Genomic DNA, 23,503 nt, shown 5'->3' with positions numbered 1-23,503 from the left:
CTCTAGCGCAGATCTGATCAAAACCAACGTCACACTAAACGACTTCAACGGCCAAGCATCAGAGACGCAAGGCGTTCTGAACGTGGAGCTAACCGTAGGCCGAAAAACCATCCCTACATCATTCTTCATCGTCGACAGCAAAAGCACCTACGTTGTCCTGCTAGGGAGGGATTGGATTCACGCCAACTGCTGCATTCCATCTACAATGCACCAGTGCCTGATACAATGGGATGGAGATGAAGTGGAAGTCGTGCATGCAGATGACTCGATCGAGGTCTCAATAGCCGCCATGAATATCTGGGACTCGGAAGACCAAGAGCCGCTCTCTGGAGTCAGTTTGGACGGCTGTGATCGCATCGAAGTTACAAAAAACGGGTTGAGGCTGGTCTTATCCACCGGCCTGACAGAGTAGCAAGAACAACATCCATCGACATACGTGGCAAGGCCGATCCCTGCGATCGGCCCCAAAAAATAAAAAGCAATGATCTCACTTCAAGCCTGTCACGTAGTCGTAGTAGGGAGACTCCCTCCTGTAGGGGAGCACAAATAAGTTGTAAACCTTCATTGAGCAATACAATCAAAAAGGAGGCCGATTCCAGCAATCGGCCAAAATTATCCTCACCATACGTTCTGCCTGTGTTCAGCATTGATCTAGCAGGCGACGGGAAGCTAGGATATGGGTTTACATCGGCTGATGAGCTAGAAGAGATTGACATTGGTCATGGGGATAAGCCACGACCAACATTTATCAGCAAAAGTTATATCCGCATTTGATGAGCCGATGTTCAGGTACAGTTCCTGGAATCGGATAACTGGAGAGCCGATATCTTTAATTACTTGAAAGATTCGGCTCGGGGGCACCTAATATGGGATAACGAACAATGAAATATGGGGCCGATGCACGAAATCGGCCAGTAAAAAAAAAAGTCGATGCACAGCCATCGACTCTAGAGGTACAAGCTCAATTGAGCAGTTATCAGGTTACATAGAGAGGCTCTACTGAAGGAATGCCTCAAGGGCATGGAGGGCGTCAGCACGAACACGATCCACCTCGGCGATCTCGGCCTCATCATCTTCGTCATTGCCTGTCACCAGCTGCTTGTTCAGGGCACGTATTTCGGCCAGATCAGTCTTCAGTTCAGCTTTGAGGCCTTCTGCTTCCTCGTGGGAGTGGGCAATAAGAGCTTCCTTATCTTGGATGAGCTGTTTGGTTGCCCGGACCCTCTCTTCAAGGTCCTCCAACTCCTTTCGCAAGGTCTCAAGTTCAGCAGTGCTGACAGAGGTGTCAGTTTTGGCGTCCAAAGCTGCCTTTTTCTCATTAAGCCGCTGACATTTGTCTGCAATATCGGCTTTCAATGGAAGCTGGGCGTGGCGTAGGTCGATTCGCTGACGAGCCAATTTCACCCTTGACCTGTAGGCAGACAGAGTCACAACTGGCCAGAGTTTCACCTGCAACGTCACCGGGAGATGAGGCTCGATGTCTTCAAGAATGCTCTTCACTTCCTCGGGGTCTTCAACCAATGTCTCAATTGAGGAGGAGAGAAGGGCCTTGAGATGCTGGAGTTGACCATGTGTATCGCTGGGTCCCGACTCCTCACTTGCTTTAGAAGTAGCTGGTTCGATGGATTCAGGGTCGAACGTTAGCAAGCTTGAGAGGTCATAACCCTGACAAACAACAAGAACAACGTCAGTATACAGCGAAAGAGAAGGGTAGAGCTAAGGGAAGAGAGTGTACCTCTCCTAAGACCAGAGGAACAACCGATGAAGAGGTGCTCGGCTCTTGTGTTTCTGCTGTGGGCTTGGCCAAGTTGGCAACCTTGTCAGCTGCACTTTTAGAAGTTGCTAGGTCCAGGGTGGCGGATGGCATCAGTACCTCCTCGACTTCCCCACTAGAGGTGTCATCAGTCTGCAAAGGAAGTGGTTAGCCGATGAGAACAGCAATGGGTTAGCATGAAATATGAGCCAAGGAGAGCATGGAGGGTAATTACATTCGAAATCTCCTGGTTTAATGAAGAGGTTTGCGGTTCCTTGCGAGCTCTCTTGATGCATCGGCTCTTTGTGCGTAGACCGCCCTGTCCTGCTTTGATTGGAGCTTGGGAAGTAGCAGGTTCAGGAGCTGACCTTTTCTTGGAAGCCGACGGTGGCAAGTCTGGCTGGCTCTGCGTGGTGGTTTTCCCAGAGTTGCCCGAACTCGAGTCCCTTCGACTGGACTGTGTCTCCTCGCTGGAGTTTTCTTCAGTAGAGGCCTGTAAAAGAAATACAAGCATGTTACAGAAGCCTAGAAGGATAGATGAAATCAGCCAAGGCATGGATCAGCTTACGTGCAAACTTTCTTGAGCTGGGGTAGGGCTTTGGCGCTTCAAGGTCTTCCTGGCAGCTACTTTCCTCACTGCTGTTCTCGCCTTGACTGAGGCTCGGGGGGCAGCTGGCCCAGAAGATACTCTGCTCTTGGAAGCCGATTTTGGCATCATCGGCTGGCTCTGCATCACAACCTTTTTCAAGGGTGGTGAGTTTTTGCAGAAGAGGACCACCGGAGCTGGTGGGAGGAATCTGAAGGGGGAGCCGTCATCATGTACAGGTTCTGGACCGTCTTGTTGCTGCAAGGAGACAGAGCAAGGTTATAAAAGAAAAGAAATCATTGTAAGCCAATTCAAGATAATTCGTGAGTAGTGGTACCTGTTCTGCAGGGATATCATATTCAGCATCAAGTTGTTTCAGCAATGGTCCCAGAGCTCTCCGGAAGGCATGAGTCTTCCACATTGACCACCAGGTCTCAAAACCATCGGTTGATGAGGTAAAAGAGAGGTTGTGAGGAACTGGGATGGCTAGAGCATCAAAGAAAGAGTAACACCTCTGACCGGTGAGGACGTCGGGCAGCTCAGCTCTACTCTCTGTCAAGTGGTGGAGGAAGAAATGGGGAGATACCTGCCCAAGACCAAGCTGCCGGGCTGCTACGACCGGCTGATAAGACTCATAACCAGGTTTGATGATCCTGTTTGAGGTGCTCATGCCAACTGGAAGGAAGCAGGGACGGATCATGATGGAATACAATTGCCGGGTGCTGGCGTCATCGGCAAAGCTGTCTAGCCTGAAGGAAACTGGATTTTCGAAATTTTCACACTCCGTATAAGGAAAGAAGAGAGGATTGTCCAGGCCTTGGTAGAAAATTCTGAACCACTCCAATGCTTCCTTGAGGGTCAGTTTACTACCTGGGAGGCTATATAGAGCTTGGCCGTAGCTAGTGCACCGGATTGGCTTCCCGTTAGTATCTGGAAAGGTGCAAGTGGCCAAAGGTGGAAAGTTTGGGACATGGTTCTGGAAATACAGCTGAGCCCATAGCTGAATAAACCACCAGGGACCTCCTGTTTTGACTGTCTTTTGGGAAAATAGTTTGACAGACATTAGTTGGAGATATCGATAGACCTCTCCAAGGAACAGTTTGCCAATGCCAAGATGGGTGCCTCTGGCAAGTTCATAGGCCAAGGAAAGGTAATTCTTGGTTGGAGCAAGTGAAGGGCCACAGAATATGAAGTGTTCCAACCAGAAATTCAGGAAGGCCGTGTGTTCTTTCTCTGTTACAGGGCCTTTGTTTTTCATGTGGCGTCGAAGATAAGCACCCCAGTTTGTGCACTCTGTTTTGGAAGAGAGTGTGAAAGGGACCTTTGGCAGCATAAAAGCAGAGGGGCTTGGGGATGCAATGTCTAGACCAGTGATCATGGCCACGTCTAGTAGGGTTGGTGTCATGGGGCCATGGCCAAACATGAAGCAATTCAAAGCATCAGACCAAAAGTAGCCGATGGTTTTCAGAAGGTTTTCATGTTTCTCAAGGGGAGACAGTGATAAAGCTAAAGCATCGGCTATTCCTGTGGTTTCCCAGGTGGCTTGGTGAGTTTTGGATATTCTATTGTACCATGAAACCCAATCTTCAGGAGGATTAGGCCAGGCTCGTAAGCAGTCGGCCCAAGAAGTTAGATCTAAATTCTAGTTCACGAAGGGAATTCTATTGGCCTTGCATGAAATCAAATGGGCAGGACTCTCGGTAGAACGAGGGCCAAGACAGAGAGAATTTGGAAGAGAAGGATGCGGCAGCAGAATGTCTGATACCTAAAAATTAATTTTTTCGATAAAGGGAATATATTAATATCAAAAAGATACCAATTACACCCAGCCTCTGCAACAACGCACCACCCTAATGGCACTACGGATGCACACAGCCAAAAAAAGGAAAAGAAAACTAAGAAACAAAAGTCCCGCTACAGTATCTCGGGCCTAACAACAGCAATACATCCACCGCCAAAACAACACCTGAAATACAGACTCTCCAAAAACGACGCCTCCAAGAAGGGAACAGTGCTCTAACACCGTCGTCGTCTGATCAACGATCTTAGGTTTTCACCCTGAAGATAGTCCCCGCTCTCAAAACAATGCCTCCAACAAGGTCATTGCCAGGCACAACCAGTTAAGGTCAGACCTTGGGTTTTCACCCTGAAAGGTAGGACTCTGAACTTCACCTGTGTTGTCACCCCCACTTTCATACCGCTGCTGTGAAGCCCGGAACACCAAGCAAGTCCCTCAACAGCGCGGAGACTTGAACCTCCCTTAGCTAGTCCTCCCCTCCGGCCTTCATGAACTTCTCTTCTTCCGACTTTCATCATGGATCCATAGTCACTTGATGTCAACACAGAAAAAGAGCTTCGCGCCGCTCCCTCCAGAACCAATCAGTCGGAATAAAAGCATGGGTGCGCACGACCGAATACCACCGATCCAGCAAACTCTAGGCAAAAAACACTGTTACATTCGCCGGCGGAGCCTTCCGGAACTCAACACTCCGGCTAGATCACGAGTCCAGGCCTCCGGTAGGTCTTCCTCTTCACGCAAGAGAGACCCTAGGACCACCGTCTTTATTCAGGTCGGACCCCCACGTCGGCGACCATCCTGGGCTGGCCACTCCAACCCTCCACCGGCGACTCCGTCGCCGGCTTCCATGCATCTCCATCTCGCCGCTGGAACGCGGTGATAGATCGATAGATCCACCACCACCAACCGCAGGCCGACCCTCTCCGGCGAAGAAGAGGGCCACCTCCACCGTCGTACCCAAGGCTGCTGCCCCGGGCGACCTCGTGTCGCGGGTTAAGCCCGAGATCGCCTCCACTCACCGGCGAGAGGCGGGGGAAAATGGCGCAGGCCATGGGCCTGGCCGCCGCCCACCACCAGCCCCTGCCGGAGTGCTGCGGAGAGCCGACGGGAGGAGGGCGCAGGCAGGCCGCCGCCGCCCATCCCAACCGTGCCGGCCGATCCACCAGGGGAGAGCCGACGGGAGAAGGGGGCGCAGCGCAGGCCGCCGCCGCCCATCCCATCCGCGCGTCCGCCATGCTCGAGGGAGGGAGATCCGGCCGCCGTCTACCATGCGTCGACGAGGAAGGGCCCCCGCCGCCGCCACGCCCCGTGGATCTTTGCCCCGGCGGCGCTACCGGCGGCGGCGGCGGCTAGGGCTGGGAGGCTGGGGGTACGGGAGGCTGGGGGCTGGAGGCTGGGTCATGTCAACCACCGTGAGGATGACGGACTTGCCGCCAACCTTCGGCAGCCCCTCGATGAAGTCCAGGGAGATGTCCGCCCACACCTGGGACGGCACGTCCAACGGCTGCAGCAAGCCCGCCGGACGGAGCGTCTCCGTCTTGTTCCGCTGGCATGTGACACACGCCCGCACCCAGTCTCGCACCAGGGCGCCATCCCCTGGGATGTAAAAATCAGCGCGGAGACGGTGCAGGGTCTTCTGGACGCCCTCGTGACCTGCAGAATGCGCCAAGGACAAGGCCTGGTGGCGCAGGTCTCCATGATCCGGCACGAAGATGCGGCGTCCATGGAGGAGTAGTCCCTTGTCCAGGCGCCATGGCGCGGCCAGCTCACCGTCGGCCAGGCGCTGGCGCAGCTGCTGCGCATCCGCAGCCGTGGCAGTAGCGCGGCGAACCTCGTCGATGAAGGCGAAAGATGGCCCGGAGTGGATGCAGAGGGCTGCACCGACTGTGGGCGCGTCCGCAGTGTCGTCAACGTCTCGGCGGGACAGGGCGTCGGCGACTGTGTTGAGGCGGCCGGGGCGGTACTCGACGGTGAAGTCGAAGCCGAAGAGCTTGCTGATCCACTGATGTTGCGGCACGGTGGAGAGGCGCTGATCCAGCAAGAACTTCAGGCTGTAGTGGTCCGTGCGCACACGGAATGTTCGGCCCCAAAGGTACGCCCGCCAGTGGCGCACCGCCTGGACCAGCCCGATCAGCTCGCGTTCATATGCGGCGAGCTTGTGGTGGCGCGCGGCGAAGGGGCGACTGAAGAAGGCGAGTGGACCCTCGCCCTGGTGAAGGACGGCGCCGAAGCCAATGCCGGAGGCGTCGCAGTCCACCACGAACGGCTCGTCGAAGTCCGGCATCTGAAGAACGGGACCCGTCGTGAGTGCCCGCTGCAGGGCGGCGAAGGCCGTGGCCGCCTCCTCGTCCCAAGAGAAAGCGTCGCGGCGAAGCAGGCGCGTAAGGGGCGCGGCGATGAGGCCGAAGTCCTGGATGTATCGCCGGTAGTATCCTGCGAGGCCCAAAAATCCGCGAAGAGCTCGTGGCGACTGGGGCGTTGGCCAGGCGGCGACGGCAGCGACCTTGTCCGCGTCCATCGCGACACCGTCGGCGGAGATGACGTGGCCCAAATATGCGACGGAGGTCGTGCCAAACGAGCACTTCGAGCGCTTGAGGTGAAGACGATGCGCTCGAAGCTCGTCGAAGATGATGGCCACGTGCTGCAGGTGCTCCGCCCAGGATGCGCTGTAGATCAAAATATCATCAAAGAAAACAAGCACAAAGCGGTGTAAGTAGGGGCTGAGCACGTCGTTCATCAGAGCCTGGAAGGTCGCCGGCGCATTGGAGAGGCCGAACGGCATCACCAAAAACTCGTAGTGGCCATGGTGAGTGCGGAACGCCGTCTTGGCGATGTCGTCCGGGTGCATGCGCACCTGATGATAGCCCGAGCGCAAGTCGAGCTTGGTGAAGAAGCGCGTGCCATGCAGCTCGTCCAGGAGCTCATCCACGACGGGGGTGGGGAACTTGTCCTTGGACGTGACGGTGTTGAGGGCGCGGAAGTCGATGCAGAAACGCCACGTGCCGTCGGTCTTGCGCACCAGGAGCACGGGGGCGCAGAACGGTGACGTCGAGATCCGGATGATGCCCTGAGCGAGCATGACCGCCACCTGGCGCTCGAGCTCGTCCTTCTGCAGCTGGGGGTACCGGTACGGCCGCACCGCTACGGGTGCCGTGTTTGGCAGCAGGTGGATGCGGTGGTCACAGGGTCGCGAGGGAGGGAGGCCCTGCGGCTCGTCGAAGAGGTCGCCGTGCTGCTGCAGTAAGTCGGCCAGGAGCGGATGCGCCTCGTCTAGCGCGGCGGCCATCAGGTGGAGCTGCGGGGATGTGCCAGTGCTGCCCACGCCCATCCAGTGAACACGGCGGCCGCCCTCGCGCCAGAAGATGAGGGACGGCGCGTCGAGGTCCCACAGGATGGGGCCTAAAGTGCTCAGGAAGTCGAGGCCGAGGATGAAGTCGTAGCAGCCCAAGTCGATGCCGACGCAGTCGATGGCGAACGGCTCGTCGCCCACGAGCATGGGAACCTGTCGCGCCACGCCCTGGCACGTAAGACGATCCCCGTTGGCGACGGTGACGCTGTACTTCTCCGATCCCGCCGGCTGGAGAGCGAGGCGGCGCATGGCGGTGTTGGACAGGAAGTTGTGCGTGGAGCCCGTGTCCACCAGCGCAGTGAGACGCTCCCCATTGATCGTCACCGGGAGCAGCATCGTCTTTGCCGTCTTGATGCCCGCCATAGCATGGAGAGAGACGACGAAGGTGGACGCGTCGACTGGCGCGTAGGTCGTGACACCGGCCTCAGTGACGGTGGCGGCCGCGAGCTCGGCGGTGAGGGTCTCCACGTCGGCGTCGTCGACGGTCTCCAGGTAGAAGAGGCGGGCGCACGTGTGGCCCGGTGCGTACTTCTCGTCGCAGTTGAAGCACAGCCCCTGGCGGCGCCGCTCAAGCTGCTCCGCAGCCGTCAGCCGCTTGAAGGGGCGAGTCGGCGCAGGAGGGCCTGCGGGCGCAGCGGCCGGTGCGGGGCGCGGCGGGGCGGTGGGTGTCGGAGCGGGTCGGGGCGCGGGACGAGCGCTGCCACGTTGCGCGTAGACCTGCTGCATGGCGAGGGCGCGCTGCTCGTAGGCTCGTGCGTAGTACATGGCCGTCTGCAGGTCCGCCGGCTCGCGCATCTCGACGTCGACGCGGATGTAGTCGGGGAGGCCGCCGACGAAGAGATCGGCGCGCTGCCGTGCCGAGACGCCCGGGGCATGGCACGCGAGCGCCTGAAAGCGGTCGGCGAAGTCCTGGACCGTGGTGGTGAAGGCGAGGCGTCCCAGCTCAGCGAGGCGGCTGCCACGGAGGGTCGGCCCAAACCGCTGGAGGCACAGGTCGCGGAAACGCTCCCAGGGCGGCATCCCGCCCTCGTCCTGCTCGAGGGCGTAGTACCAAGTCTGCGCGGCGCCCCGTAGGTGATAGGAGGCGATCCATGTGCGGTCGGTGCTGAGCGTCCGCTGCCCCCGAAAAAACTGCTCACACTGGTTCAGCCAGTTCAGGGGGTCGGTGGCGCCGTCGTAGGTGGCGAACTCCAGCTTAGTGAAGCGGGGCGGCTGCTGTGCCAAAGGCGGAACCTCGGGGGCGCCCTCCTGGCGGCCCGGGTTGAAGGACGTGCTCGCGGCGAAGGGGCCCGTAAACCCGCCAGGACCGCCAGGGCGGTGGGCGGGCTGCTGAACCGTCGTCCGCGCCGCAGTATGAGTGTAGACGGGCGACGCGTCGGTCCATGTGGGGATCGGCGAGGGCGACGGCGGCCACCACGCGGGCCGGCCATTGCTGGCGGCGGAGGCGGCCGGTGGGGGCGGCGGCGGAGCGGCGGCCGGTGGGGCGGCGGCGGAACAGCGGCCGGTGGGGGTGGCGGCGGAACGGCGGCCGGTGGGGGCGGCGGGTGCTGGCCGGCCTTGATCTCCGCGAGCTCGAAGCGGATGGCGCGGAGGCTGTCGGCGAGGTCCGCCAAGGTAGCGGGCAGGAGGTCGAGGCCCGTGGGAGCGGCGGCGGCCTGGTCTCCGGTTGCGGCGGCGGCCCCCTGCAGCGCGTGGGCGCCGGTCATGGCGGCGGGGGTGGTGTTGGTGGCGGCGGTGGACGTGGCGGCGATGGTGTCGACGGGGGGGCTGTTGGAGCCCATGAGACCTAGGCAATCTGATACCAAAGTGGTAGAGGCTAGGGTTCTACTGGGTCTAGGACGGAGATTGTAAGGGTGGAAGTGAGGGCGGAGAGGTTGGAGAGCTCGGCGCCGGCAGCTGGGCGCCGTCGCGGAGGAAGGAGGCGGCGGGATGACGGAATGAGACATTAATTCAGATGTTTGCTGTTAATTCTAACACTATGCTCGGATAGCAAGGAGCGGTTGAGGATTAACTTCAGGCCAGAGACCGTAGCGTTGGCATTGGATGATTCCGCCATTGGATTCGCTGCGGTGTTGAATCTGCACAATTGAGATCTGAGATTCGCGTGGCCGTAAGTTGGATCTGTTCGAGCGGCGATTTGGGGATCTGAGTTTACTCTTTCAGATAAGGGTTGCAGGTTACCGTTTGAATAGGCAACTGATTTGGCCTTACTCGCGTTTTATGGTAAAGGCCGATGCTCTGCCATCGGCTCTTTGCGCGTTGACTTGCTTTGACAATCGGCAAAATTGATATGAAAACAAAATCGACATAGAAACATTTTCTTCATTGATTAAAAGGGGATTTTTACAGAGAAGAGCCGATTGCTCAGGAAGGGAAGAACAAAAGAAGAGCCGATTACTACTACCAGTCCTATGCTAGTAGTCCCTAATCTAAGGTCCGTCGCTGCCCTCGTCGTCGCCGTCGTAGCTGCCGTCAGCGCTGCTGCCGGCGAGCTCCTCGTCGCTGCTGCCGTAGCCCTCGGCAGGGGCTTCTTCCTCCTCCTCCTCCTCGTCGTCGTCGTCGTCCGACCCGGCGCGGAAGCGCTTCGCCGGCGGATACTCGTCGGAGGAGGTGTCATCCTCCTCTTCCTCCTCCTCGTCGGAGGAGGTGAAGTCGTCCCAGGAGAAGAGGTCGTCCTCGCTCTCCGCCTCCAGCTCCCCATCGACGAGGAACTGGAAGTCGTCTTCTCCGTCGGTCAAGGACTTGTCATCCTTGGACCAGACAGAGGAATCATGATCCTCCTTGTCCCACGTCGGTGGGGCGAGGACCTCGTGCGCCGCTATCGAGTCCCACTCCGGCGTCGGCTCACGAGAGGAAGAGGATAGGGAGGAGAGTCCCGATGAGGCAGAGGAGGAGGAGGAGTCCATGGTGCAGAGGAGGGCTTTCCGATGGCTAGTACGGAGCAGGGGGGATGAAGAAGCGAACTGCTCGACGCGGTTAAATAAAGGGGATATAGTGGAGATTTAATGCTGCGGCGGTTTCCGAGGACGTGGTGCCAAAACTGTCAAATCGTGCAGAGAAGTTGAGAAGGCAAGGCATCATGATGAAAGGATACTGTGACGGTTCTGCTCTGCCACGACGTGACCCTACGAAGAAAAAACAGAGAGGTTTTGAAATTATCATTAACAAAACCAGGGGGGCATGTGTTATCACCAGATTTTAACCAAGTCCGGAGATGGGCCGTGATTAAATGGGCTTAGAGAATATGCACGTGAAATGTTTCTGAATCGGCCTCGTACGAGAATTTGGGCTAGACTGCCCGTGTATTTGTATATTATGGTAGATTTAGAATTAAGAGATAGAGTTTAGTTCGTATGAAGTTAGGTTTATTTCCCAATTTAGAAAGTCTACGGACTATAAATATGTACCTAGGGTTATTGAGAAAGGAGGACGATCACGTTCACAACAAACCAATCTAGGCGCATCGCCACCCCTTGTTTCGAGGGTTTCTTCCGGATAAGCGTCATGCTGCCTAGATCGCATCTTGCGATCTAGGCAGTATCTTTTTATTCGTTGCTTGGTGTTGCTCGTGCTGAAGCCTTGTTGATGGCGAGCAACACCTTTATCGTGGATGTTTTGGGGCTGACGTCGATACTTTCATGATCTGCTTGTTTAGCTACGCTGCCCCTCAATATCTAGCTGCCTTTGCACCTATCTTGGGTGTAAGGGCAGCATCTTGCTTAGTCTTTATTTAGTAGATCTGATCTGTTATAGTCGTTCCTTGTTCTTCAAGGATTAGTTTGATATCCGCATGGTTAGGCCTTACAAACGGGTTGAACGATCCGGTAGTGCGTAAGGTATAGTCTGCTGATCCTAGAGGGATTGTTCCGGGAATCGACGTTATGTTGGTTTTTAGGCCTCTTTAGGACTAGTTTTCTATTATCTTACGTATCTGCTAGGCTCAACTACGCGTAGGATGTTCCGGTTATGCGGTGAAAACCCTAGACTGTCGTAGATTGATTTATCTTGGTTTTGATTAAGCAGGATCCCCATGCTATCGTAAACCCAACGTGAATCATGGGGTAATCGGCTCTTTGAGCCGATCCACAGGGCAACCTAAGAGCCGATCGGGGCTCGTATTTAATGTTTACGTGTTTGCCATGCAGGAAACTAATTGAAGCAATCCATCACCTTCCTGACCAGGTATAGGTCAGGTGGCACGCCCTTGCATTAGCCAGGACGTGTGCCGGAGCATTGCGGGCCGTTGCCCGAGGGACCAGGGCCCACCAGCAGTCCTGGGAGCCTCCCGGCTCTCCGTGTTGCCCGTCGCTGCTCGCCGGTGGGTTTTGGTTGGCAACAGTATGATATCGCCCGTGGAAAAAAATAGTTACCCCCGGCGAATTGGTCGTTTCCGCCCGTGGTAACTACACTTGGTCCCACCTGAAGTGACAGAAACATTACCGCCGGCGTTTTCGCCAAAACGCCGGGGGTACGCGTCCCAGGACTTAGGCGTGTGGAATCGACCAAAAAATCCCCACACCCAAATCGACTGCGCAGTCGATCCGCCACCGTCGCTGCCCCCTGCCGCCGTCGATCCGCCACCTGCTGCCGTCGCTGCCGTCGCCCTCCACCGCAGGTGCGCCCTCTCCCCTGCCTCCCTCCCTCCCTTGCCGTTCCTCTCCCTTGCTCGTTCCTCACCTCGCCGTGATGCTGCCGCCTCCCCTGGACCGCCGCCGCCGTGCCACCAGTTCGTCGGCCACCAGCAGGCGGTCAACCTCAAGGACACCATCCGCCTCGTGCCTGACCCCGAGGACCCCGACCGCCGACTGCCACCATCGTCGTCGCCGCAGGTGAGGCCCCTCTCCCCTCCCTCCCTCTCTGGCCTAGCTTCCATTTCAGGTGAGGCCCCTCTTCCCCCAATGTATATATTACAGCGCATTCCCAAAATCTACAAGTCAAAATCCCCAATCCCAAGTATTAGTGGAAAGTCATCCGAGAATATAGTACAATAGGCATCGCAAATGCAGAAAAAGAAAAACACTATGTTGTTTCAAATGCACCAAAGATGGCAAAAACTACTCCATATGCTTCTCTGTTACATATACATACTACAAATACATAGCCTACATACTAATCCTTACAAAAGACATGTGAAAACAAAATGGAGAATCTACCATCTATTATATATATATACTAAAAGCAAAATGCGGATGTTTAATAGAGCCACCACATTAACCCACATCATCTAAATTATTATAACAGTTAGATATAAAATAAAAGGCTGTCATTTAATCAAAGATTAGTAATTACGTAATAGTTTGGTTCCAGTTGACACGTCTAATATTTATATAGAGCACATCCCGTACTTATAGAGGATTCAGTTTAGACAAGTCCTTTATTAAATTAAAACATGCCAAACAATTTTCTGCTGGGAGCACATCCCGTAGATATGGTGGACTTAATTTATCTTTCTAGGATAGGCGTCCATTTAAAAAGTGACTACCATAAAAGAACATGTACGTTAAAACAAAACTGATCGAGTCCATTAGATAGAAAACGAAACTACTCACCTTTTTTTTTTTTTGACAAAAGAAACTACTCACCTAAGCTAGCTAGAATATGGTATAACATACACTACGTATACTAGCTTAGCTAGCTAGAAGTTAAAAGCATATGAATTCACAGAAACATATATTTATTTTTTATAATACACCTTCGTTTCCGAAAAAAGTCGCAAGTTAGTCTAAGTTCGAATGTATCTATATAGTAAATAGTGTGTAGATACATCTAAATTTAGACAAATTTTCGTGACTTTTTTCTAAACGGGTATAACGAACTAAAAGCAATATAGCCGATGTCTAATTGTGCGACCATGTTGATTCACATCGTCTAAATTATTTCAAATAAAGATATAAAATTTGTGGATAAAATTTAATTGGAAAATAAAGTCATATCATTTCGTGACACAATGACGTGATAGATCGACCCATATAACACCAGATGAGCTGTGTAATCTAAATCGGTCTTGCTAAAAAAAACCCTAAATTGGTAAGCGTGTAATATCAGCTACCTAGCTTTGTATGTATTCCGTAAAAAAACTAGCTTTCAACATGCCACTAGGGTAAGTTTTTCGGGCAGCTCTTATCGTCCTCGAACATCCACCGCAACCTGACCATATCGAAACCGCTCTTCGTACATTAGCAGGGACTCCTCACCATGTCGAAACCGCTGGCATCACTATTATTGGCCAACCAGCTATAAAATAAGTGGTTAGGATTTAACCAAAGATTATTAATTACGTAGCCGTGTAACCCCAGTAGGCATGTCTTATATATAGAGTAGACATATTCACATTCTAAATAACGTGAACTCTCCTAATAATTAAGCATGCTAAACTTTTTTTCGAGAACGTGTGGACTCCTAAAAAAAATCATAGCTACCTAGCGGAGCCCATTCAGGAAACAAAATGATACACTAGGTAAGCTAGCTCAATAGGAATAGTTGAGACATGCACGAAAAAATAGCTAGAAGTTTAAAGCAAGATTTCATCAAGAAATGATTTAAACTTATTACAATAAGGTATAAATGACCAATATGTACCTGAGTGTATAGATCTTTGCATGTGGATGGCCAAGTGTACATACATAAGCAAAATACACCTAAAATTTATATTTGAGTAGAGAACCTAAGAACAAAATTACATATATTCTGAATCTCGGTTTACAATACCATTCCACTGAAGGCTCAAACATCGTACTCTTTAAATATAATTTAAAAACTACAAATACTTGATTGTCTAATTTATTTGGTTCAGGCATATGATCCATATGTTTAGATCTGGACATATTGACCACTCTTTGAAAAGAACTACATATTACCACATTAATGTAAATTATTGACATGATTTATTATACATCAACATAAGACAGAAAACAAGAGTTATACTAGAAATTTCTATGATATATCAAAGCACTCGGTTGCCAATATGATGGATCCTCTTTTTATCATAATTAATAATATATATCACAAGTATCATGAGCAATATACCATCACTATTCTAAATTTTACTACAATTTTTAACACTTCGAAGCCACTAAAAATTATGCCCTCGCAATTGCGAGGGCCACCGCGCTAGTTCTGAAAAAGATGGAAATTTCTGGCTGTCCTTTGAAGCTTCTTATTCATGCTGATTCACATGTACGTGCCTCAGCTAGAGATGTGAGGTTGCATCAGCGGAGGCATGTCCAATCAAAAAACTTTGCTTTACAATAGTGGCAACTGTGGTCAAAATCTTCTTCTTGCGAGGTTCGAGAAACAGGAAACCCACATGCAGATCAATTAGATTCTTACACATGATTTCCTTCTAGAGAAGGCAGACAAAGCATGCAAATTTCACACTGCAAAGTATGATGATCATGTTCCTGTTGCTTACTAGGATCTCTTTGCACTAAAGATGGATTATAATAGCAGGTCAATCAAACTAAGCTAGTAATTAAATTCAACACAGAATGAATAGCAGGTCATGTTGTTTCCATTAGTTCTAGATTCATTCATACTAGGCTTGGATTAGAATACTGATGGAGCTGTTCCCTACATTCCTGTTATAGTTTGTAGATTTATTTTTGAAGATGATGAACACAGTATTTATTTTGCAATTCTGCAGTGATGAATAAACTTCTTTGCTATGTGCAGCTCCTCCCGTCGCAGCAGCTCACGCCCGCCTCTCTAGCCCGCCAACCAGGTGCCAACCGCCGTAGGAACCGCCGCAGGAACAAGCTGCCCACCTCTCCGACCTCGTCTTCACCGCTCACTCCTCCAGAAGCTCAAGGTAATTTTTTTTTGAGAAACACAGTACAAACGCAGGTTCTCACATACACGCGCATACACTCACCCCTATGAACGCACACACGCACACCCTACCCCTATGAGCACCTCCGGAAGACCGAGCCGGCGGATTGGATCTTGAAATTGACGAAGTCACCACAGGTGCCTCGCTGTCGACGGGAACGTCGCCTCCCACTGAAAGAATATTCCGCCTTTATGAGACACACAGATGTCAAACCTGGGGTTTGAACTCTGGTGGGCTGGGGGTACAACCACCCTCCTAACCACCCAACCTGAAGTTGGTTCTCAGAAGCTCAAGGTAATTAGAATGAGGATGAATATGAAATGGCATTTGCTGAACCAGAGCATGCATGGCATTTGCTGTTTGCATATGGTTGGAAATGGCATATATATGCTGTGAAATGAGCTGAGTATCCTGTACATCTCTATGGTATGGCATATCATGTGAAATCTCTATGCAGGTACACATTGAGTGTCCATGTTTTGCCGGAATGTCGATTAACTTCCGTTCCGGCGAATTTCGGGCACTCCGGCATGACCATTTTTAGCAAAGGTCATGCCGAATTTTCGCCGTGGATTTCCGCCTAGTAGTGTTTTAGAACTTATGTAGTATTTATAAAATTTCCACTGCTAGGGAGAAAAACAAAATGAAATCTTGCTGTGGTTAATTGTTTGCCTGCCCCTTGGAGTCCCCAATGGTCCTTGCTCACAGTTGGTTAGGTCACGGCTGCAAACAGTTGCTTCTGTAACCCTCTAAACTGGCTTCATGGAAATGTTGTGATGATGTTTAATACTAGTGCTAGCAAAGGTATTATGCAACAAGTACTGGTATGAAATTACTGTTATGAAATTACTGCAAACAAACAAAGAAAATACACTGGATGTTAATTATTTGACTAGGTATTCTATGGTGGGAGGAAAATAAGTAAGATGATCATAGAATCCAACATATTCCTCCATGGGGATTGCTGAGGCAGGGGAGTTTTGTAGAGGGGTATTTGTCCAAATGTTATTGATAGTCAGGGGTATATGCAGTGGTCTTGCACAGTATTTGACATTCACATGGCATTGTCTTGCTTCTAGATTAGCAGTGCACTAATGAATTTAGTATGGCTATCACATAGCATTAACATTGTCTCTGCTTGGTTGTAGGAACTAGGGAGAGAATGCATTGCCGTGTTTAAAATAAGATCTGAATTTCCATTTCCCTTATTTATAAAACAATATTTTGGCTTTAGGACTGAATTTGTGGATTTGCTGTTTCGACAAGCTTGACACATATAGCTAGGTTTTTTGGTTTTGTCAAATTAAAAATAGGTCAATTATCAAAGGAGAAACTGTATTTCTTTAAGATAGATACATTGTCTTAAATAAATGTGTAAGTGCATGCAAAATAGTGGCTTGCCATCAGTGTACCACCCATTTCCTCTCGTGTTATGATGTTTATGCTTGCCTGCATTGGTGATTTACAATTTTTATTGTGGCTGGGAGTGGGAAATCAAACAAAAATCTCCTGATTTAAAAAGCTGTGTATGCTGCCTAATGCTGTCACATCTGCCTTTGTTAGCCTGTTCCTAAAACACTACCTAATTTCTTTCTTTGACTAATAGTGGTTCCAAATACATGGCAGAAGCACGTAGCTAGCGATGTCGTCTTCTGCAGACCCCAACGAAGACGTTGACGGGTCTTCTCAGCGGAAGTTGGATGAACACTACAGGCTCATGGTCTCGGATCAGCTGGAGGAACTTCCATGCAGCGATGATGAGTCCTCGGAGGAGGGGGATGATGAGATGGACAACGATGATGCCCATGATGGCGAGGATGAGAGGGCCACTGCCGACAAGACCACCGATAGTGGCGTTGCCGGGGTAGCTCGGATACTACTACCGAGGCCAAGAGGAAACGGAAGCAGCGGCGCCCAAACAGGGTCGGCACCACTCGCGACATAATCACCGCGGTGGACGCCAAGACCGGTCTTCCTACTGAGCCCAAGCACCTGGCGAAGGGGTACGGCCTCCAACTGGGAGCAATCCTTCGGGACGTCGTCGACGTCAACGAAACGAAACTCTGAACCAAGAAGAAGCAGCATCTGCAGGCCCAACTCCTTGCACGGCTGCACGCACGGTATGAGTTCCCTGTGGAATACAGGAACGAGGATCCCAAGGATAACATCGTGAACAGACGAGCCCTCTCTAAGTTCACCAAGAACCTCAGCGGTTATAAAACCATGCTGAGGGGGAAGCTTGGTGACAATGAGACTTGGACAGAGATCCAGCGCCACTTCCCGCAGATGATGCTGGATCAGTATAATAAATTCTTGGAAAACGAGCAGCTCGAGTACACCAAACAACAATCGGCCTGGGGGAAGGAGCTGGCGGATAAGAACATCGGTCACCACCATCTCGGTTTCCGTGGCTTCGAAGGCAAGCAGCCGGTATGGGACAAGGAGGACCAGGCCTACATAAACGCTGGCCTCGAGCCCCCTTTTGCCAAGTACAAAGACCCACTCTTCAAGGCATATCTCAGGTCCCGATACCATAGAGAAATGGGTGGGAAACGTGTCACGAAAACTGATGTGGTGGTGGGAGTTGAGTTGGTTGCCGACGCGAAGGTGAAGGCACTTGAGCATGCAGTGGTAAGCAATTTACCAGCTTATTAATTTGATACTGCTCACCAAGTCCATTACATTCTAAAATTGTTCATGTTACTTCTGGCAGTTGAAGGAACAAGCAACCGCTGAATCAGCTGGCTCCTCGACCCAGACGTCGACGGGCAAAGTCCCGTGGGACACGCCTTTTATCAGGGGTCTGAACACCGTGAAGGAACGGCCGCCGTTGGACAAGCCCCACCGTGTCCCCGGCGCCGGAGGAGGTCGCAAGCTTGTCGACTATGGCTTGGACATGCCTGCAAGCACTAAGGAGTCGCGGCAGGCGCAGAAGGACCAGGAGCACGAGGCTCTTCTGAAAAAGGTGGCCGACTTGGAAACAACCATGGAGCAACGCGTCAGTGCCGCGGTTGCTAACAAGGTTGATGACGCGGTGGCCAGCAGGGTCAATGAAATCATCCCTGATCTTGTGCTGTCGATGAAGAATTACTTCGCCGGCGGCCAAAAGGGACCGATACCGGTGATCAGCCTAGGCACCAGCAAATCCGACAACTGGTCTCCAACTATACACGCTCAATGCACACCCAACTTGGTATGCGCTAGAGAGGATTCGCCGGCCATGGGGGGCGCCAGTAGCCCCTCAGTCACGTGCACGCCCGGCCTCGGTCCTTCGACGCGAGCCGAGCTCGACGCCCTCACGGTAATTAATTTAGCCTCTCAAGCCTCTACAAATTAGTTACTTTGTCATCGCCCCTCTCTGACCTACACATGTTTTCACAGGAGGACGTGACTCCTTGCACCTTCCTACTGAATTTGGATAACAAGTTGAAGGATGTAGCGAGCGGCAGTGTCCTCCTTCCAAAAGATCGGACGTGCCACTGCGCCAGGATGGATGATAGCATGAGTCGGGTTCGCGTGAACCGGTCGTTACCAGGATGCCAAGACCTCCATCCTCCTTATCAACCCCCGGAAATGGAAACCCCTCTCACTCTCGGGGACCTCAAGAATCACATCCTTCTATGGCCGAAAGCTCTAATTCGGCTGAACACCGCCTCAAGTTCGGAGGCAAGCTATGGCATGGTCACTCCTCAGGATGCGACGGCTGCCCCAAGCCAAGCCAGGGTCAGTCCTCCACCGGCTGGTGATACGTCTCAAACGTATCTATAATTTCTTATGTTCCATGCTAGTTTTACGATAATACTCACATGTTTTATATACACTTTACATCATTTTGATGCATTTTCCGGCACTAACCTATTAACAAGATGCCAAAGCGCCAGTTCCTGTTTTCTGCTGTTTTTGGTTTCAGAAATCTTACATAGGAAATATTCTCGGAATTGGATGAAACAAAAGCCCACGGTCTTATTTTCCACGGAGCCTTCCAGAAGTCCGAAGAGGAGACGAAGAGGGGACGCGAGGTGGCCACACCCTAGGGGGGCGCGGCCCCACCCCTGGCCGCGCCGCCCTATGGGGTGGGCCCCTCGGCCACCCCCCGACTCTGCCCCTTCGCCTATTTATTCTCTCCGTCGCGAAATCCCTAGTACCGAGAGCCACGATACGAGAAAAGTTACTGTGACGCCGTCGCCGCCAATCCCATCTCGGGGGATTCAGGAGATCGCCTCCGGCACCCTGCCGGAGAGGGGAATCATCACCGGATGGCTCTACATCACCTTGCCCGCCTCCGGATTGATGCGTGAGTAGTTCATCCTTGGACTATGGGTCCATAGCAGTAGCTAGATGGTTGTCTTCTCGTCTTGTGCTATCATGTTTAGATCTTGTGAGCTGCCTAACATGATCAAGATCGTCTATTTGTAATGCTACATGTTTTGTTTGTTGGGATCCGATGAATATGGAATACTATGTCAAGTTGATTATTGATCTATCATATATGTGTTGTTTATGATCTTGCATGCTCTCCGTTGCTAGTAGAGGCTCTGGCCAAGTTGATACTTGTAACTTCAAGAGGGAGTATTTATGCTCGATAGTGGGTTCATGCCTCCATTGAATCTGGGACAGTGACAGAAAGTTCTAAGGTTATGGATGTGATGTTGCCACTAGGGATAAAACATCAATGCTTTGTCTAAGGATATTTGTGTTGATTACATTACGCACAGTACTTAATGTAATTGTCTGTTGTTTGCAACTTAATACTGGAAGGGGTGCGGATGCTAACCCGAAGGTGGACTTTTTAGGCATAGATGCATGCTAGATAGCTGTCTATGTTATTTGTCGTAATGCCCTAATTAAATCTCATATTAGTCATCATGATATGTATGTGCATTGTTATGCCCTCTCTATTTGTCAATTGCCCAACTGTAATTTGTTCACCCAACATGCTATTTATCTTATTGGAGAGACACCACTAGTGAACTGTGGACCCCGGTCCATTCTTTTACATCTGAAATACAATCTACTGCAATCACTGTTCTCTGTTGTTCTTCGCAAACAAACATCATTCTCCACACCATACGTTTAATCCTTTGTTTACAGCAAGCCGGTGAGATTGACAACCTCACTGTTAAGTTGGGGCAAAGTATTTTGATTGTGTTGTGCAGGTTCCATGTTGGCGCCGGAATCCCTGGTGTTGCGCCGCACTACACTCCTCCACCAACAACCTTCATGTGGCCTTCATCTCCTACTGGTTCGATAACCTTGGTTTCTTTCTGAGGGAAAACTTACTGTTGTGCGCATCACACCTTCCTCTTGGGGTTCCCAACGGACGTGTGCATCACGCGCCATCAAGACCGTTTTCTGGCGCCATTGCCGGGGTGATCAGGACACGCTGCAAGGGGAGTCTCTCACACCCAATCTCTTTACTTTGTTTATTGTCTTGCTTTACTTTATTTTATTTTCTGTTCTGTTTGCTTTCTTTATATCAAAAACACAAAAAATTAGTTACTTGTTTTACTTTACTTAATTTAGTTTGCTTTACTTATTTTTATTACTGTTAAAATGAATACTCCTGAGAACACTAAGTTGTGTGATTTCACTAGCACCAATAATAATGATTTTATATGTACTCCTATTGCTCCACCTGCTACTACAGCAGAATTTTATGAAATTAAACCTGCTTTACTAAATCTTGTTATGAGAGAGCAATTTTCTGGTGTTAGTTCTGATGATGCTGCTGCCCATCTTAATAATTTTGTTGAACTTTGTGAAATGCAAAAGTATAAGGATGTAGATGGGGAGATTATAAAACTGAAATTGTTTCCTTTCTCCTTAAGAGGAAGAGCTAAATATTGGTTGCTATCTTTTCCTAAGAATAGTATTGATTCTTGGACTAAATGTAAAGATGCTTTCATTAGTAGATATTATCCTCCTTCTAAAATTATATCTTTGAGAAGTAGCATTATGAATTTTAAGCAATTGGATAATGAACATGTTGCTCAAGCATGGGAAAGAATGAAATCTTTGGTAAAGAATTGCCCTACCCATGGACTGACTACTTGGATGATCATCCAAACCTTCTATGCAAGATTAAATTTTTCTTCGAGGAACCTATTGGATTCAGCTGCTGGAGGTACTTTTATGTCCATTACTTTGGGTGCCGCAACAAAGCTTCTTGATGATATGATGATCAACTACTCTGAATGGCACACTAGAAGGACTCCACAACGTAAGAAGGTAAATTATGTTGAAGAAACCTCCTCCTTGAGTGATAAAATCGATGTTATTATGTCTATGCTTGTTAATGGTAGACCTAATGTTGATCCTAATAATGTTCCTTTAGCTTCATTGGTTGCTCAAGAAGAGCATGTTGATGTGAACTTCATTAAAAATAGTAATTTCAACAACAATGCTTATAGGAATAATTTTGGTAACAACTATAGGCCATATCCTTCTAATAATGGTAATGGTTATGGTAATTATTATGGTAATTCTTACAACAATAGTAGGAGTGCACCCTCTGGTCTTGAAGTCATGCTTAAAGAATTCATTAGTACACAAACTGTTTTTAACAAATCTGTTGAGGAAAAGCTTGGTAAAATTGATATTCTTGCTTCTAAGGTTGATAGTCTTGCTGCTGATGTTGATCTTTTAAAATTGAAATTTATGCCTAATGAAGATAAAGATATTAAGTCATTTGCTACAGCAAACTCCATACAAGTTCGAATTAATGAAAATATTAGAATGATGGCTGAATTGCATGCTAGGTGGGAAAGAGAAGAAAAACTAGCTAAAGAGAATAATGTAGCTAAAGTTTGGACTATTACCGCCACTAGTAATGATGATGCTTCACATGTTGCTAAACCTCCTACAATCAATGGTAAAATAATTGGTGTTGGCAATGTTTCTACTCCTAGTACAAAGCGTGCAAAATTGCCTGAAACTGCTGAAACTGTTTGTGATAAAAGTGCTGAAATTTTTCAGAATATTGGGGACATCGATCCTATTGCTTTAGATCATAATGGTTTAGATTTTGATAATTGTCATATCTCTGAAGTTATTAAGTTCTTGCAAAAACTTGCTAGAAGTCCTAATGCTAGTGCTGTAAACTTGGCCTTTACAAAACATATTACAAATGCTCTCATTAAAGCTAGAGAAGAGAAATTAAAACTTGAAACTTCTATTCCTAGGAAGTTGGAAGATGGTTGGGAGCTCATCATTAAAATAAAGGTCAATGATTTTGATTGTAATGCTTTATGTGATCTTGGTGCAAGTATTTCTGTTATGCCTAAGAAACTCTATGATATGCTTGACTTGCCACCATTGAAATATTGTTATTTGGATGTTAATCTTGCTGATAATTCTATAAAGAAACCTTTGGGGAGGATTGATAATGTTCACATTATGGTTAACAATAACCTGGTGCCCGTTGATTTTGTTGTCTTGGATATTGAATGCAATGCATCTTGTCCTATTATTTTGGGAAGACCCTTTCTTCGAACTGTTGGAGCTATTATTGATATGAAAGAAGGAAATATTAAGTATCAATTCCCTCTTAAGAAAGGTATGGAACACTTCCCTAGAAAGATAATGAAGTTACCTTTGATTATATTATTAGAACAAATTATGATGTTGATGCTTCTTCTCTTGATGTTACTTGATTTACACTTTCTGCGCCTAGCTGAAAGGCGTTAAAGAAAAGCGCTTATGGGAGACAACCCATTATTTTATTTCTGTAATTTTTGTTTTATATTTGTGGCTTGGAAGTTGTTAATACTGTAGCAACATCTCCTTATCTTTACTTTATTGCATTTTTGTGCCAAGTAAAGTCTTTGATAGTAAGGTTGATACTAGATTTGGATTTCTGCGCAGAAACAGATTTCTAGCTGTCACGAATTTGAGTAGAACTCTCTGTAGGAAACTCACAAAAATCTGCGAAAATTCATGAGTGATCCTCACGCAACTTTCATTCAATTTGAGCTTCTTCATCTGAGCATGTTAAGTGCCTCTAAAAAATTCGTCTTTACGAACTGTTCTGTTTTGACAGATTCTGCCTTTTATTTCACATTGCCTCCTTTACTGTGTTTGAATGGATTTCTTTGCTCCATTAACTTTCAGTAGCTTTGTGTAATGTCCAGAAGTGTTAGGAATGATTGTGTCCTCTCTGAACATGTGAATTTTTTATTATGCACTAACCC

At 49.6% G+C, this 23,503-nt stretch overlaps 1 protein-coding gene across 1 annotated transcript; it reads right to left on the bottom strand.

Annotated features, from left to right (window-relative positions):
• Positions 1-487: 487 nt before the first annotated feature.
• LOC127315544 (uncharacterized) lies at positions 488-9,267 on the bottom strand. The gene is made up of 4 exons (XM_071824251.1): positions 8,914-9,267; positions 7,039-8,812; positions 5,511-6,570; positions 488-530 (listed from the first exon to the last, which is right to left on the bottom strand). Exons 1-4 carry the CDS (start codon positions 9,265-9,267, stop codon positions 488-490), a joined length of 3,231 nt encoding a protein of 1,076 aa, XP_071680352.1.
• Between the last annotated feature and the right edge of the window lie 14,236 nt (positions 9,268-23,503).

The sequence above is a fragment of the Lolium perenne genome, chromosome 7, assembly GCF_019359855.2.
Source record: "Lolium perenne isolate Kyuss_39 chromosome 7, Kyuss_2.0, whole genome shotgun sequence".
Taxonomy (NCBI): Eukaryota; Viridiplantae; Streptophyta; class Magnoliopsida; order Poales; family Poaceae; genus Lolium; species Lolium perenne.
Note: the sequence above shows the minus strand (reverse complement) of the source record. Positions and strands in the feature narration are given on the sequence as shown.